The 18,049-nt window shown below is 51.6% G+C and overlaps 1 protein-coding gene across 2 annotated transcripts in view; it reads right to left on the minus strand.

The window, feature by feature from the left end:
* The window catches only part of TRPV3 (transient receptor potential cation channel subfamily V member 3), a 42,603-nt gene extending 27,315 nt beyond the window's left edge, over window positions 1-15,288 (minus strand). Inside the window, exons 1-6 of one of the 2 annotated variants that reach the window (XM_040455554.1) lie at window positions 15,069-15,288; window positions 12,493-12,613; window positions 5,989-6,093; window positions 5,729-5,815; window positions 4,569-4,723; window positions 3,621-3,797 (exon numbers count right to left, since the gene is read on the minus strand). In XM_040455554.1, coding sequence (XP_040311488.1) covers window positions 3,621-3,797; window positions 4,569-4,723; window positions 5,729-5,815; window positions 5,989-6,093; window positions 12,493-12,611 — 643 coding nt within the window. In that variant the 5' untranslated portion in view covers window positions 12,612-12,613; window positions 15,069-15,288. The remainder of the gene's footprint in view (window positions 1-3,620; window positions 3,798-4,568; window positions 4,724-5,728; window positions 5,816-5,988; window positions 6,094-12,492; window positions 12,614-15,068) is intronic. The other variant, XM_040455553.1, reaches the window with a different exon arrangement.
* Window positions 15,289-18,049: the final 2,761 nt, after the last annotated feature.

Raw genomic sequence — 18,049 nt, forward strand, 5'->3', positions numbered from 1 at the left:
AACTATAGGAAGCTTATGAAGGTAATTGAAGAAGATTTAAAGAAATGGAAAGACATTCCCTGCTCATGGATTGGAAGAATAAATATTGTCAAAATGTCAATACTACCCAAAGCTATCTACACATTCAATGCAATCCCAATCAAAATTGCACCAGCATTCTTCTCGAAACTAGGACAAGCAATCCTAAAATTCATATGGAACCACAAAAGGCCCCGAATAGCCAAAGTAATTTTGAAGAAGACCAAAGCAGGAGGCATCACAATCCCAGATTTTAGCCTCTACTACAAAGCTGTCATCATCAAGACAGCATGGTATTGGCACAAAAACAGACACATAGACCAATGGAATAGAATAGAAACCCCAGAACTAGACCCACAAACGTATGGCCAACTCATCTTTGACAAAGCAGGAAAGAACATCCAATGGAAAAAAGACAGTCTCTTTAACAAATGGTGCTGGGAGAACTGGACAGCAACATGCAGAAGGTTGAAACTAGACCACTTTCTCACACCATTCACAAAAATAAACTCAAAATGGATCAAGGACCTGAATGTGAGACAGGAAACCATCAAAACCTTAGAGGAGAAAGCAGGAAAAGACCTCTCTGACCTCAGCCGTAGCAATCTCTTACTCGACACATCCCCAAAGGCAAGGGAATTAAAAGCAAAAGTGAATTACTGGGACCTTATGAAGATAAAAAGCTTCTGCACAGCAAAGGAAACAACCAACAAAACTAAAAGGCAACCAACGGAATGGGAAAAGATATTTGCAAATGACATATCGGACAAAGGGCTAGTATCCAAAATCTATAAAGAGCTCACCAAACTCCACACCTGAAAAGCAAATAACCCAGTGAAGAAATGGGCAGAAAACATGAATAGACACTTCTCTAAAGAAGACATCCGGATGGCCAACAGGCACATGAAAAGATGTTCAGCGTCGCTCCTTATCAGGGAAATACAAATCAAAACCACACTCAGGTATCACCTCACGCCAGTCAGAGTGGCCAAAATGAACAAATCAGGAGACTATGGATGCTGGAGAGGATGTGGAGAAACGGGAACCCTCTTGCACTGTTGGTGGGAATGCAAATTGGTGCAGCCGCTCTGGAAAGCAGTGTGGAGGTTCCTCAGAAAATTAAAAATAGACCTACCCTATGACCCAGCAATAGCACTGCTAGGAATTTATCCAAGGGACACAGGAGTACTGATGCATAGGGGCACTTGTACCCCAATGTTCATAGCAGCACTCTCAACAATAGCCAAATGATGGAAAGAGCCTAAATGTCCATCAACTGATGAATGGATAAAGAAATTGTGGTTTATATACACAATGGAATACTACGTGGCAATGAGAAAAAATGAAATATGGCCTTTTGTAGCAACGTGGATGGAACTGGAGAGTGTGATGCTAAGTGAAATAAGCCATACAGAGAAAGACAGATACCATATGGTTTCACTCTTATGTGGATCCTGAGAAACTTAACAGGAACCCATGGGGGAGGGGAAGGAAAAAAAAAAAAAAAGAGGTTAGAGTGGGAAAGAGCCAAAACATAAGAGACTGTTAAAAACTGAGAACAAACTGAGGGTTGATGGGGGGTGGGAGGGAGGGGAGGGTGGGTGATGGGTATTGAGGAGGGCACCTTTTGGGATGAGCACTGGGTGTTGTATGGAAACCAATTTGACAATAAATTTCATATATCAATAAAAAAAACAAATTAAAAAAAATAGTTATGTTGAATCTCAACAATGGATATATAATGGTTCATTAAGCTAATATCTCAAATATATGTTTAAAACTTTTAATAATAAATGTTTTAACTACATAAATTGCCTTGGAAAAGGCATGTTTCTGAAGGCCTCTAATAAAATGCTAAAAATTATAATATTTTAAAAGTGGTCTTTGGATCGTCTTAGCAGCATATGGAGGAAATATTAGTTATCTTTGGATCCTCTTGGCAGCATATGGAGGAAACATTAGCCTCTACCTGCCGGGGGAACTGAGACTCAGAAAGAAAAGCAAAGTAACATGCCCAGAGTGAGGAAAAAGAGGACACTGGTGGTGCTGGAGCCCCTTAGCCCCAGGCGGCAGGCAGCACCCAGGACTGAAGGAAAGGTGCCAGAAGATACCATCAGAGGGAAAAAATGGGGTGGGGTTGGTTTCTGGGAAGACAGAAATAAACGGCTCTTCCCACCATGCGGAGAGAGAGTGGGTGCTCACAGCCCCCAACAAGCCCACCAGCAAAGAAGGAAGGGGTGAGGGGAGGCTGAGAAAGGGCAGAAGTCAGGGGTTGCAGCTGGGACAGCAAAGCCTTAATACACTAATCTTCATTTATTCGCCCATTCGAAAAGCATTTATTAAGGACATCTTATGTGAGACGCCAAGCATCCCAGGGAATCCACTATGGGCAAGACAGACTCCATCCCCACCCTCAAGGGGAACATGCTACTAGAAAAGGGAGTATGTAAGTCCCTGTAATGCTGACAGGAAAAAAAGGGGAACAGAAGGGGACTGAAAGGGAGAAGAATCAGGACAGATAAGCCTGAGGCACTGGCCTAAACCTCCCTGGCTACAAGACTACTATCAACTCCCTGGTGGCAGGCTGAGAACATTTTATAGCTCATCCAGTTTCTCTCTTTGCTTTGGCCACCAGGGAGCTCAGTGTACAGCTCAGCACTCAGTGGCAGCAGTCTTCCCTGGGTTTCCTCTCTTCTGATCAACAGTGTGGAGTTTTCACAATCTTTGACTTTTTCCTGCATGTAACGAAAACCCTTTAGAGAGTCTGTAGTTTAAATAAATAAATGAATAAAAATTAAAATGACTTTCTCCCATGAGAAAAGTTGAGGGCCCGAGCTAGACCATCACCTGCAAAGAGCAATGTTTAGCGCCCCATGGCATATCAGCAGGATGGCATCCAGTAATTCCTGAGCCCATCATTTCTGTACCTCATTAGACCCTAATGGGATGTGTACTGAGTCCAAAATCTCCAGGGAGGACACATCTTACAGATTATTCACAACAGATTTGCTGGGCAGCGAAACACCATCTCAGATTTGATCTCCCTGCCCCTCTCCAGCCCATTTAAGAGAGAAACCACAACACTGAGACCCAAATGGGGTGGTTCATGGTAGCGATGACAACAGTTGCCATGTGTTGGCCTCACCCAGCTGTCTGACAGATTCTCTGGCCTTCTTTCCATTGCTCCAGTGTGTCAAACTCATTCCCATCTCAGGCTTTTGCCCTTGCCCTGCTCCAAATCTTTTGTCACCACGTAGGCCACAGGTCAAAGATTACCTCCCTGCTTATCCATTCTGAAGTTGCCTGTCCCCAGTCACTTTTGATCCAATTACCTTCTTCTATTTTATTTTCATAGCATTTTCCATCTAAAATTACCTTATTTGGAGCATTGGCCTACATCTGTCTTATTCACCACTGTACCCTGGTGCCAAAGACAATGCCTGGCATGTGGTCAGTGCTCAAAGCTATCTGCAGAACAAAGGAAGAGAGGCATGCTTGCTATGTGGTGCTAATGCTAAGTGCTTTCTGCGGTGATAGCAGTGTCCCTGCGTGGCCTGGCTCCCACCGGACCCTCTGCAATCCCTGTCTGCACGGCAGCATACCTTCGTAGGCCTCCTCTGTGTATGCAGCGTTGATGAACCTGTCCAGGATGTCGTTCTCTTCAGCAAAAGCCAGCAGGATCCGCACGATCTCCTTGGTGTTGGGGTTGATGTTTAACAAGGCCTTCATCAGGCAGGTCTTCCCCGTGTCAGAGGCCGTCAGCTTGTGCATAAGGAAGTCTGCGGGGAGGGAAACAGAATGAGCTGCAGGAGGGGCCTGTCTGCTCCTGGCGGGGTTGGCGGGGGGGGGGGGCAGGGTGTGGGGGCTGCAGGCTCAAACCTCTAGACCCTGTTCCAGGCCCTCCCCTGCTGCACACTCCCCTCCTCCCTCTCCAGCTACTCCTCCCCCAAGGCCCCGGAGAGGCTTATCTGAGGCCTTTTGCTCTTTGCTTTCTGTACCCTCTCCCTTACAGGGGACAACCTCACCCACTGCGTGGCTTTCCACTGTCCACTTCAGTGCTGACACCCTGAAATCTCCAGCCTGCCTCCTCCTGGTAGCCTACAAATAAAGCTCATCACCTCCCCCTAACAAGCTACTCCCCAAGCTAACAGCTTGGGCCCCACCATCCACCAAGTCACCAATGGCACCACCCTAGACTCCTCCCTTTCTCTCGCCCTCCTTGTCCTTGAGTCCAGCCAATTCCACTGCTGAAGAGCTGGTCACCTTCCCCCACTCAGATGCTGCGGTCCCCACCTCGCCTGAATAGCTTCCTTCCCATCCGCCATGCAGGAGCCAGACCACGACGTTTACCTGTTTAAGCCCTTTCATGGCTCCCCATTGCCCTCAGAGTCAGGTTCAAAGTCCCCAGCCCAGCATTCTGGGCTCCTCACACGCCCTCCTCACAGGCTGTCATGGGGGAAGGTTGATGGAAGGCCATCAGAGCTGGGGCAGAGCAGGAGGCACGCAGGGCCCCCAGCCCTGTACCGTCTCTGCCGGAGCCAGGCACTGACCAGCCACTTCCAGGCCACGACGTCGCTTGCAAAGCTCCTGCAACTCCACCAGCAGCTCCAGCAGCTCCTCCACGCTGCCCTCTGACACGGCTGCAAAGATGCGCTTCTTCAGCCGCCTCTTTTTTCGCCTCTGCTCTTCCTTGGCCAGGTTTGCACTGAGGCCAGAAAGTGTTTCCAACTCACCACACATGCATCCCCACCCCCACTCACTCCCCTTCCCCAACCAGAGCCACGATGCCTGCAGGGTGCTGCAAAGCCCAGAACCCCCTCCATTAGTGCTCCGGGCCCCTGGGATCCGTGTCGCCCTATGCAGGCTTCCCTCCTAATCCAAATGCAATCACATTTTTTCAGAATATACGCTTGGGGGCTCCCGGGTGGCTCAGTCGGTTAAATATCTGCCACTTGATTTTGGCTCAGTCATGATCTCACGGTTCATGGGATGGAGCCCTGCATCCAGCTCTGCACTGACGGTGTGGTACCTGCTTCAGATTCTGTGTCTCCCTCTCTCTCTGCCCCTCCCCCGCACACTCTCTATTTCTCTTTCTCTCTCAAAATAAGTAAGCTTATATATATATATATATATACACACACACACACACACACACACATGCACACACACACACACACACACACACACACACACTCATATATTTAGATACACATAGTAAAGGTGATAAGGAAGAACTATTAATGGTGATTACCTAAAAAAGTATGAGAGTAGAGGAAGGAAAATCCCACTTTCATCTTTTGTGGTGTCTGAATTGTTTAAATCTATCTCTCTGGGCCCCCACACTCCGAATAGGCAACCATAGTAACGCACATTCTTTTGTTTGTGTGTGTTCTTGCAGAAATGCATATGATGTTTCATGGTTTATATGCATATATTTTTAAGTTACGTAGATGGGATTGTGTTAAAGTTCTCATTCTGCTTCATACTGTGGCTTGAATGCTTCACAATGAATGGGTAATACTTTTTATAGTTTATAAAATGTAGTACTCCCCTCCCCCCACAAAAATGCCTACATGCCGCAGCCACAGGCCCAGACATTCGTCCCAGCCCCCAGGAAGGGAGGCTTCTTTCTCTCTCCTGGGTCCTGGTGCCCGTGCCCCTGACACCCACCTGGTGAACACCGTGGGATGAGAGGAAGGGCCAAGCTCACCTGGGACTGTTGGGATTGGACGGCGTCTCTGTCACGTCGTCCTGAGGGGACTGCGGAGAGTCCATGTCATCACAGTTGCCAGAGAGGCTGGAGGGTGGGGAAAAGGAAGAGGGACACAGGAGTTTAAAACTGGACAACGGTAGCATGCCGCAACCGGGCCTGGCCACGTGGCCCAGAATGAGTCACTGCCCCTGCCCCCTGGAACTGAGGGCTGGGTTGGCAGGGGGTGGGGATGGCTGGGCAGGGGGGCCGGGACTCACCACTGCCGGATGTTGGAGTCCATAGGCTTGGAGAAGACGGGGGGAGAGGTCTTGGAGACTGTGGGGTTGGGATCAAACCCTTCTATCTCCAGGAAGAAGTGTGCACTGTGGGGACACCCAAGCAAGGCCATCAGAGCTGGGGCAGAGATTGTTCACCTGTGTGTCCTGCAACCCTGCTTCCAAGAGCGCCCAGCCACACAGAGCACTCGCTCTCGGCCAGCTCTGTGCTGGACCCCATCCCTCGTGGCCTCACTCTTCCCTCACAGCAGCCCTTGAGGATGGGTACCATCCCAATCATCCACATTCCACAGGGGGGCCTGAGGAGGCTCTGAGGTCAAGCGACTTGCCCAAGCTCACACAGCAGGCAGGCGGCAGAGCCAAGATTCAAAGCTGGGTTTGGGTGACTCTTGTCACTAAAAATACTGAGTAGATGAACACAGGGGTCTCTACCGGGGTGGCCTAACATCTTAGGGGACTTGCCTGTCTGCAGGTGCAAAGGACCCACCAGCGTTGGTGAACATGGCAACAAGAACCACAATTTCCCATCATGCCCCCCAACTGCCCCTCTGGCCTCAGATCTGAAGAGCCCTACCAGGGAGAGGTCCCTAGATGCTGACATCTACAAGGGCCTTTCCTGGCTGCCAGGGCACAGTCCCCACCCCCTCATTCAACCCCCTTTGACCACCTCTCATATTGTTTTGTTGGCACAGAAAATAGATCTAGAGCAGTGAGTGGATATAAAAGTTCCAGGTATAGGGCTAAGAACCCCTTGTGGAGAAGGAAAAGTCAGGAAAGCACTTTGGACAGTGGAGGCAAGGAGCAGTAGAGGGGCAAGTGAAGGGCATGCTTTCTCCCAGGGCTGGAAGAGAGACTTGGGTACAGGGTCTGTGACCTGGATAAGCCCCAAGGAAAGGGAGACTTACTGCCCCATGAGAGGCAAGACACAGACCCAAGATAGGACTCCCTAACCAGACATAGCCCGGCCTCACCTTTAGACACGCCCACAAACACAGACACGCCCACTCTCGGAACCCACAGTCACACACTCAGGGACAAGCCTTCTCATGACATCCAGAGTAGTGAGGATCAGGCTGGCGGTCAGTTGTAGCAATACTCCCCACGCCGTGGCTGCTGCAGCATACCTGCTGGCTCGGTGACCTCACCTGGGAACGATGGCCTTTTGCCACCTGGCCTCTCTCCTCAGTGCCTTTGCTGCCTGCCTCTTTCAGGCCCAGAAGGATCAACACACTCCCTCCTTTTCTCACAAGACCACAGAAGAGCTCCCAAGGTATGATTCCAGCCATATCAAGTTCAGAAGGAAGGACATCAGGGAAGGGATCATGGCCCCATTCTACAGATGAGGGAACTGAGGCTCAGGCTGGAGCAGCAGCTCATCCATAGTCGCCCCACCAGGCTAGAAGCCAAGTTGGTCAGAGAACCTGACTCCTGATTCCAGCCTCAAAGTTTATACCACTATCCACACTGCTCTCCCCTCAGCCCTCTGGATCTTCCAGCCAAAGCAGCTCTAGGGATTAGCTGCAGGTGGAAACTGCCCAACATAGGCACTTCCCAGGATGGGGCAGACAGGAGGGAGACTTGGGTCTTGCCTGGAGAATTCCTCTCCTCTCCAGGCACACACAAACCTGGAAGTCTCAGAACAAATCCAGTACTTGGGTGGGGACAGAAATGCGGTGGGAGACGGGGCTGGCTAGTACATTGGGCCTCACCCTCCTATCTTCTGCCCATCAGAGGAACATTCTGATCTGACCTGAAATCAAATCCTTCTTCCAAAAGAGAAATAAACCCCTGGTGGGGAGCCCAAAATCTGGGTTCTAGTCTGCCTCGGTCTCTGCCTCTACCTCCTGTATGCCCCCAGGATGGAGAATAGTTGGGCCAGATAATCCCTAAGGCCTGGACTCTGGAGCCAGGACAGCTCTAAAATCATCCACGAATGGACTGTGCAGCTGAAGTGGGCATCAGAGGTCATCCAGTCTGATCACCACTCTTGGCATCCCTGGAGTGCCCCAGAAATGCCACCCTAAAGCTGTCCCTGCTTGCCTGGGCTCCTCAGTAGTGCATCTACTCGATAAACGTTTATTGAGCACCCACAGTGTATCAGGCACTGTTCTAGGAGCTGGAGATTAAATGGTGCACAAATGGGCAAAGATCGCTCTGAAGAGCTACTGTTCTAGTGAATTGGTCAGAACTGGCCCCACGGATCGGACCAGGGCATAGCACAATGAGGCCATTTCTTTTCCTGCTCCAGACAACACACTGACCTTCAGCTGTAAGATCCTCAGTGGGAGGAACTACAACTGCAATGTCCTTGATTCTCCAGAACCCAGCACTAGCTCTGACACTCAGAAGACTTAACAGAGGAGCAGAACATGGACAGGTAACGTATGAAAGATAAATGCGAGAAAGGAAAAATGGCTGGTCAGATAGATGGACAGATTAGTTGGATGGGTGAATAAGGTGGATAGATGAGTAGATGGCGCACGAATGCATGAATACATGGAAGGCTAGATGAATGGATGCATGGATGGCTGAGGAATGAGTACTTGGGTGGGCAGATCAGTGGGTAGATGCAGAGACTGGTAGACTGGCCCAATAGGCAGGTAGGATTAAACCTTAAACCTTAAATGTTGGGAGGCTGCATCCCTCAAGTGACTCCTGTTGGGCTCTCATTGCTCAAAGCTTTCTTCTCTTTTTCTCGGTCTTGCACATGAAACTAAGGAAGGGTCCCCTGCCTCTCCTCTACCTCTCCTCCTTCTCAGGGCCTCCTCCCAGAGTCCAAAGGGGCCTCAAAGATGGAACAGAAAATCAGATCATGACAGCATCTATCTACTCCAGGCCTGGAAAACAAGGCCCCCAGGGAGGGGAAGAAATATTTCCTTATCTTACTGTGAAGTGTCCTCCCTCATGCCGAGGAACTGTGCTAAGCCACCAGGACACTTAATCATCAACTTACCCCCTCTGTCTCTTGTTGTCTCACCTGCTCCTTCACTGACTCACCCACTTACTTAAAAACTACTAGGGGCGCCTGGGTGGCTCAGTCGGTTACGCGGCCATCTTTGGCTCAGGTCATGATCTCACAGTTCGTGAGTTCGAGCCCCGCGTCGGGCTCTGTGCTGACAGCTCAGAACCTGGAGCTGCTTTGATTCTGTGTCTCCTTCTCTCTCTGCCCCTCTGCCTCTGGAGCTCTGTCTCTCTCTCTCTCTCTCTCTCTCTCTCTCTCTCTCAAAAATAAATAAAAATTTAAAAAAAATTTAAAAAAAACCTACTAATATGCTCAGTGTAGGAAACCTGGGGAGCAGGGAAGGAAGAGATGACCCTTCTATGGATCCTGTCCTCAGAGATTTCAACCAAAGCTAGGACATCATCCCAATAGGCACCTCAGTCTCTCTAGGGAGGAGCTGGGCTATGGGATCTCAGGGGAAGAGAAGGTTCTTCAGTTGAGTGCAGGGACAAGAATAGGCTTTGTGCTCTGTCACTGTGCGACTTGCTCTGGATCTTGGAGCAGATCTGTGGCTTGGAAAAATCCCCAGAAGCAGAGAGCACAACATGAGAAAAGCTTCCATGGCAGGAAGGCAAGGACTATGTCTGAGGAAGGAAGTCTTTGGTGGCAGGGAACAAGAGTGTTGAGAGCTGGGCTGGAGAGATAACTGACTGTGAGCAAGGACCCAATTCCTGGGATGGGGAGCTGCTAGATCATGAGGGCCATCCCACACCTGCCCTATTTGCCACTGCACATGTCACATCTCACCTGCCATCATGACAGATGGTGAAGTCTTGGCCATGTGCCATCCTAGCTCCTAATATGCAACATATGCTGTTTGTTTGTTCCTACCTTTGATCCAGACCAGAGGGCACCACAAGTGTGTTGTTAACTCAGGTGAGCATACAGCTCTGCACCATGTCTCCTGCATTTCTGTCCCTTTTGAAGATAATGAACTGCCCTTGAGCTGGGAAGGAGCCTGTGTGGCCAACCACTTTGTCCCAAGAAATGCCCAAGGGCCCTGGTCTCCAAAAGACCCATTCCTCCATACCTTTCATCAGCCTGGGCCTCTATCCCAGGGTGTCACCTTGCCCAGGATTCAGTAAGGAGGCCATAGTGGTAGCTGTTCATGAGAAATAGCATGATGGTTGAGGAAAAGCTCCAGGTCCAAAAAAATTTCTCCCCACCTAGACCTCTTGGTGTCTTCAATCCCACCATTAGTACAGATTCCCTTACTGATCAAACTGGCCTTCTTTATTTACATAGAATTTTTATTTTTCTTTCTAGGCTGAGTCTTATACTCAGTTTTGAGGGAGATGCTCAAACCTTCGGGGTATGGGGAGAAATAGGCACGTGAGGGCCCTCAAAGAGCTCTTGGGAAGAAGGGGCTACCATTTCAGGAGACAACAGCCACACCTCACACCCAGGCCTTTGGCTTTTGAGGCCATAGGTAGAGCTGGGTCTACAGCTAAGTCATGAACAGGGATAGGCTCAGAAAAGGCAGTTTGGCTGTGGAAAGATCCTGGGATTTTCCTGAAACCCTGTCTGAAATCCTTCCCTGAGGTCCAAACCTCCCCTAGGAATGTGAGAGGGGAAAGGGAAAGAGGCAGGAGGGTGGTATTTGGTGGCTTAGCTCAGGGATACCTCTGCCCTTACCTAGACAAGCAAGCCCACCCAGGTCCAGGCTGTCCCCACAGTCATGCCAATACCTGTCTGAACTCAGTGTCCACTCAGTTTTCTCTCCTACAGTCCAGGATGGAGCCTCCACCTGGATGTCCCTTGGACACTTCTCAGCCAAAATTCACATCTGAATTTGGCTTGTCTCTCCTCATCTTGCTCTTTCTCCTGACATGAGCATGTCAGAGATGGCCCCATCATCCCTGCAGGTCCCCCCACCAGATGAAAGGGATGTCTCTTGGTCCTCCTTGTCCCCCAACTTCTTGTAGCTGATCCTGCAGACCCCACGATCCTGATACCTTCCTGACCCGACCCCCTCTTCTCCATCCCTGATCACCCAGGTTCAGACCTCACCACCTGTCATTCAGGCTTCCCAAGAGCTTTGTCATCCCCCTGCTCCCAGCCTCCCCTCCAAACCATCATCCACACAGATCACCCAGAGTATCGTTTCCAAAATGAAAACCTCACACAAAATCCCTTTAGGCTCCCCACCGCCCTCAGATTTGTCTAAATTTCTTAACCAATCCCCAAGACCCAGCTCCAATGAGACTCATGTTCCCCAAAATTCCTCCACCCACCAAGCACTTCAGCTATACAGTCCCTCGCTGGTCTCCACCCCTAGCCTCTTTCTGGGATGCTCTTTCCTTTCTTCTCCACCTGCCATCACCCATTTCAAACCACTTCATCCAGGAAGTGCCCTGAGACTTTCCATAGGATCAGAACGACCCACCCCTTCTCAGACCCCATCCTGCCTGGTTGTCAGGACACTTCCCACATTCTTCTGGGTGCCTTTCTCACCAGACTATGAGCAGGGATGGGCATTCTTTCTGTCTCCCCAGCCTGGGCCCTGGTGCATAAAAAAAACTTCAGTGATTATTACTCAAAACAACAGACAGAAAGGAAAGCACCAACTTCACATCTGGCCCAAGAGGGGGCCTGGAATGGACACAGAGGAGGCAGGACAAATGAGCTGAACTAGACCTGGAGTTCACCGGGGTCTAGTGAAAGCACAGCTTGTGGGGAGGAGGGCCATTTGGGCTTGAGGGGCACCAAATCAGCTGAGGGTGTGGGGGACTGCCATGGAGGCATCTCAGGGGCCAGGGATGACCCTGAAGAAGTACTTTCCTTGCTCCTGCTTCTTCCACATCCCCATCTGGGAAGTAGTCATAGTCATCCCAGCCCCATCCGGTTCCCAGGGGTTCTTTGGAATAATAATAACAATGACAATGGTGAAGATGAATCTCCAAGTAACAAAAACACTATCAACACTAGCATGTGCAGGGCACTGACTATGTGCCAGGCACAGAGCATTATGCCAACAACCTCAATTAACCATCATCCTATGAGTTGGTGCCTTTGCTGGTGTCCCCATTACACAGGTGGTATTAAAGGGCTTGAATAAGCTGTGGCTCAGCACCCAGTGGACAGGAAAGTAGGTGGTGTAGGTAAAAAAAAAAAAAAGTACCCACTTGGGGATCCAGACTACCTGAAATTTCCATGTGCTTTCTTGCTCCTTGTTTCAAGGATGGCTCCAGAAATCCCTTGCTTCACCCAGAAGCCTTCCTGAATATTTCTGCATCAGTGCCTCTGATACCTCCAGGGAGACCTCCCTGATTATTCTGGTTGTACTGACTTCCCCAGCTCAGCCCCCTGAGTATGCAGTGCTATTTCCCCACCCTCCCCCCCCCCCATTTATACCTAGTTGGACACCAAGTCACCCCAGATGAACTGAGAGTCTTAGGTCTACCCCAGGCAAGTGATCCCTGAGGATGGACACCAGGATCCTTCCTGTGCCTTTACACCACAGTGACCAAGCCCTCCAGCCCTACCTCTTCTTGGTTGGTGTAATCTCTGCTGACCTCTTCTCCTGCAGGATGGCAGGGTTCCCACTGGGGACAGCAGCTCTTCTGCCCATGAGGGGCACCATCTCCTTAGTGTGGACATTCATGACTGGAACACAATCACAGCACAGATGCTTAGGTTGAGTAGGCATGGAGGAGCTTCAGGGGGCTTCAGACCCCCATGTGTCACCATGTGGCCCCTGATCATACCCCAGGATAAGGATCTCACTCTCCACCTTCCCAGGCTGCCAACTCTTCCCAGGGACAGGGAGATTATCCCCGCAATTTCTCCTGCTCCCTACTCCAGCATCCATGCTCCTGTGCATCCTAGGAGAGCCCAACAGAGCTTCTAGGTAGAGACCACCATGCCCATAGCTTCTCTCAAGACATCATCTCCAGCCACCAATATTCAGGTGGACTCCCAAGAATTAGCTCTGCTTTTTCTAATGTCCTTATCAGATTTTGTGTTCAGAGCTATCCTCAACAGAATAAGACTATCACGTCCTTTACTCTAGACACTATGCTCATAGTAATACAGCCTCCAGCCTCTCTGGTGTTTTGGATTTCTTAGCACCCTGGTGGTCTCTGCAGCTAACACACTGATTATCTTTGTGTCATCCACCCAGAGCTGAGTGCAACCGGCCTTGTAGCTATCTGTCCATTGGACTCCCTTCTCACCTGAAGGGAGCAGTGGAGCCCCCTCCCCAATGCAGAGGAGGCAGCCCCTCAGTCTTGAACTGTTTTACTGATGTTCATACTGATGGAGCTGGATGCCATGTTGGCATCCCTCTGAGGGATATGCTAAAGAGAGGGACTGACATGTCTTTTGAGGACGCTAAGGGGACCTTAGAGGTTTCTGTGTATAGGAAAGCCTGAATAAAGACCAGGGCTCAAGAAAGTTAGCAAGTGGCAAGAAGCTGGTGTGGTTGCAGAACCTGGGGAGTTCATGGGGACCATTGGCAGGGAGAGGCTCAGAAGTAGGTGGGGCCATGTTGTATGGGCCTGGAACATCAGTCAGGAGCTGCGGCTGGTCCCAAGGGCAGTGGGGCATAGGAGGGCCCTGGGTTACATAGGAGACAGCCATGTTAGAGGAAGGTGGAGTGGAGGATGGAGGAGACCAGGCCATGGGGCTGGGAGGAGGCTGCCATGGAGGCCATTGGCATGGGTAAGCATAGGCTGGCCATGTAGGATGAGATGGACAGGGCAAAGAGTTGTGTGGACAGGAGGTGACTCTACAGTAAATGGTGGGGGGGGGGCATTCTCAACTTGAACAGCCCTCAGAGAACTCCCTCAGAGTCATGGAGGTGGGGGCAGAGGACAAATTTCTATAGGAAGAGTCCAGGTGGGTGAGATGGAGCCGGGGCCACTGGTAACCTTGGTCCAAATAGGAAAAGTTCCTGGAAAAAGTGTCCAGAGCAGTTCGCCATCAGACCACAGTGAGGTTGGGAAATGGGACAGGCATCCTCCCCCAAAATTAGCAGCCCTGGGAAAGGAGGAGTTATCCAGGGGAGGGCTTTGGTGTTGGAATGCAGGTACCTTGGGGCAAGGACCTTTGAAGAGGGGCCTTAAGGCCAGGTGGGTGGAGTATCCTACTGAGAGAGAATCATGATCATGTGGGTCCCTGACTGTATCCACAGTTACAGGATGAGGCTGGGTGGCCTTTACAACCTTCCTCAGCCCACAGTGGCCTATGGCCAGATACGGCTAAAAGGTTGAGCTAAACCAAGAGTGAAGGAGAGGGATGGAGGGCATGTCTCTTACCCCTCTCTGGGCCTCTGTTTTCTCTTCTGATAAATGGGCTGATTGGACCCCAAGGACCCTATGGCTCTCACCTATGACAGCTGGCTGCTCCCTCCTCCCTGCCGTGGGCCCATGAGTTGGGGCAGTTCTGGGAAGCTGGGCAGGAGAGGGTCAAGAAAACTCTGGTCTGAAGCTATAATTAGCAGTGATAATTAGCTCCCTGAGTCACCCCACAAACCCTGCATTCTCACCTGTGGGACTCTCTCGCTGCCTTGCCCTCCCTGTCTCTGGGATTGGGCTTCCTCACCTGGGAAGTGCCTCCCAAGTCCTGATACTGACTGGAATGGCCTTCCCTGGAAGACAGACCAGGCCTGGGGGCCACGGGGAGCCCCTGCAGCTGCTGGCTCAGCACCTGTGAGTTGCCTGGGCCTTGTCTCTCTCAAGCTCTGGGCTACCTCATCTCATCCTTACCCCCTTACACTCCTGCCCCGGAAAGCCACATCCCTGGGGCCTGCTGGTGGGGACAAGAACCTCACTTCTGCCCCTTGGAGGGTGTGAGCCTTTCCCCCTCTTCAAGATCTCCAAACCTCAGGGAAGTTTCCTGGGTCCATCAGAACCTGTGCTCTGGCACAGAACCTGTGCCCTGGGCCAAGAGCTCACGTCTAACTATGTTTCTCCTGCTAGAGATCCAAGCTGCTTCCCACCCCCTCCCCCAAGGCCTATCAGCAAAGGGTGGATGTGACCTAAAGGACCCCTTAGGTCTTTGCCCTAGGGTCCTCTAGGACCTTGGAGGGCACTGGTTGCCATGTGTGGTGAGGACTCACCTGGTAAGGTCCGGGTGGTGGTGGCTGCCCTTGCTCTGAGATCACCGCATGTCCCAGGCCCAAGGACCCCCAGAGGGACTATGGCTGAGGCGGCGGGAGGCTCTCATCATAGGCAGGGAGATGGCTGAAATGAGGCGTCGGAGGCAGAACTGGCTGGGCCACCTGCCCTAGGCGCCAAGCAGGCCACACCCACCAGCCATAGCTGCAGCGCCCGCCCACCCACATGCCCTGCCTGAGTCACCCCCACACCCACACAGCAGCCCAACCTGGAAGAAGGCAGGGGAGGCAGCAGGTGCCAAGGCTGAAGTTCTGGACCCAACTCTTTTCTCTCTTGTATTTGGTGTATCATGAGCCTCGGTTTCCCCAACTGAGAAATGGGAATTATAATACCTACTTCCCATGGATGCTGTGAAAAGTCAAAGAGATCATGCTGGTGAGAGAGCCTAATGAATGGTCAAGTGCTCTGCCCTGAGCTCTGGGAGGAAAGGCCACAGCCAAGCACTGGCCTGGTTGATCCAAAGGTGGCCAGCCCGAGACTTGGTATCTGTCCGTCAAAGTCTGGGATCAGACCTTTCCAAAGACAAAGGAAGTCCCCCACTCAAAGCTTACAACCAGATATTATGCACTTCAGACCTTGGGGCCAGACAGCCTCACCCCTTTCTGGCTATATGACCTTGAGCCAGTCATTCCTCCCGTTTCCCACCTGTGAAATGTGCATAATAAATCCACCTTGCAGAATTACTTGAGAAAACACACAGAAAGGACTTGAACAAGGCCGAGAGCACAGAAAGGACTCAAGAAACAATAACAGCTATTAATTCATATTGGCTTTATCATCCCAGTTGATTCTCCTGGACCACCTGGGCCACCTGCCAACAGGCCAGACCATGGGGAAGACTCTGCCCCCCTCCTCACCCAGGCTGCAGCTGTGAAGGGGGTGGAGCAAGGCTGGGGCAGCCATGCCTGTCTCTTGTCACTCAGGAATTGCATACCTGTTCCCGCTGGCAAGACAGGACTGGGAGGGAGCAGGAAGTGTTGCTGACAGGGATGTGGCACCCGTGACTGATGCAGCAGGGATTTCCCCAACTGTCATCTGGGGCAAGGCCCTCTGGCTCTCATCACCACAACCGGCCAGGCCTGGAAAGAGGCAGGAAGCAGGCTCAGGCTTCTGACCACGGGGCAGCAGGACCTGTGGCCGGTAAGGGGCAGGAAATCTGGCTTTGGGGCCAAGAGGCTTTAGTGTGGGTGAAGTAGGGTCCCCGCTCTTGCAGTTTGACATCAAGGGGGGCCCGGTTCCCACAAACATTGCCTGAAACTCCTTCATGAAAGCCTGATCTTGGATCAATCATCGTCTTCCCTCTAAGATTCAATTAATTGCCCCTCTGACTCAGCCCCTTGTCCCTTTTAGCTTGCTTCTCACTGCCTCAGAACCCTAGGGGTGAAGCTGTTGCCAAATTTCAATGTTTACACTTTGCCTGGTGTTAGCACTTTTTCTCAAATACCAGGCTAGAGCTGCTCTAAAAGGCCCCTGTCCTCCACCCAAATACACTCACTGTGCCCAGCAAGGAGTAAGGGGAGCCTCCTCTGCTGTGCATGGAGCAGGGAGCAGGTCAACGACAGAGTCAGAGCCACTACCCCCCACCCTCCTACCCCAGATACAAGGAAACAGCAGCTCCTGCCATTTGAGCTGGTTTGCATTCAATCCCGTTTAAACCAACACATTGTGAGGGCCCACAGTAGGAGATAAGGCAGGGAAACAGGGGCCAGTGTAGGATTCAGAACTGGAGAAAGCAGTCTCCACCCTCAAGAAACTGTGGGCCACACAGGAGACAGGCTCAGGCAGGAACCATGGCCCCACTAGGCAGGTCATAAGGACAAAAAGGGCTGAGGTCACTGAGGGGGAAGGAAATCCCTCCCATGGGGAAGTCAGGGATGGGCTCAGGGAAGCAAGAGCATTTGGGCTGAACTTGGAAGGAGGGAGGACTGCCTACACAGGAAGAACAACAGGAGCAGGACTGGGAGGCAAGAGATCCAGGCACTTTCAAGGAGTGGTGATGAGCTTGGGTGACACACAAGCTCGGTGGGGTAGCAGACAGGAGCTGCAAGTCAGGCCCCAAGCCGCTGAGTCAGCCCTGACCCCTTAATCACAGAAGGCTGCGCTGGTCCAGCCTCAAGGGGGAAGGGGCCCTGTTGGGGATGCTGTCACCAGTGCGGTCAGGCAGGGAACTGACCCAGCTCAGCTGAGTCAGCACCCCAGACCAAAGACAACACCTCCGCCAATGGAACCCCGGGCTGCACTTGCTGGGGCTGCAGGTGAGACGGATTCCCACCCGTGTTTGGGGCCCTCATAGAACAGTGGAGCCAGGAGTCCAGCCTTCTTCTGCCAAGCCTGGAGCCCCGCAGAACCCAGTATTGCGCACTCAGCCTTGGACACCACATGGGTGACTTTTAGCACTCAGTCACAGCAGCACCGGGGCCTGGGAACCTGGAAGGACCAATAAACTGCCCTCCGCAATCCAGCTCCTCGTTTCTTGTAGCAGCCATGAGCCATGCTGTGCCCACCCTTTATCAGTGACTTCAGCTCCTTCTGTGACGGTGCATGAAACAAGCAGAGCCTAAAAAAAAGAAAACAGTGACCAAAGGAACCTCCCAGATGCGCTGTGCGTGCGGAACAAAACACAAAGGGGAAATGCAGCCGTGGCCCGGATAGGATGGGGCAGCAAGAGGGAAAAGGGCAGCCGTTAGATATTCCCGCCCTAATCTCGCTCCCTAGAGGCCTGAATTTTAGGCAGCCCCTGGACATTTGCCCTACGTGGGGCCCCATCTCACCAGACTGGGGTCAGCGTCTGTCTGCCCTGAACTGTAAAACGACCACAAAGGACATACTGGGCAGGAATCAAGCACAACCTCACCTCCTCCCTACACCCCCCAAGCCCTGCAGACATCAGGCTCTGGTGGCAGGCACACAAGCTCTCCCCTGA

This window comes from Herpailurus yagouaroundi, unplaced genomic scaffold (genome assembly GCF_014898765.1).
Source record: "Herpailurus yagouaroundi ecotype Mexico unplaced genomic scaffold, PumYag 215, whole genome shotgun sequence".
Lineage (NCBI taxonomy): Eukaryota > Metazoa > Chordata > Mammalia > Carnivora > Felidae > Herpailurus > Herpailurus yagouaroundi.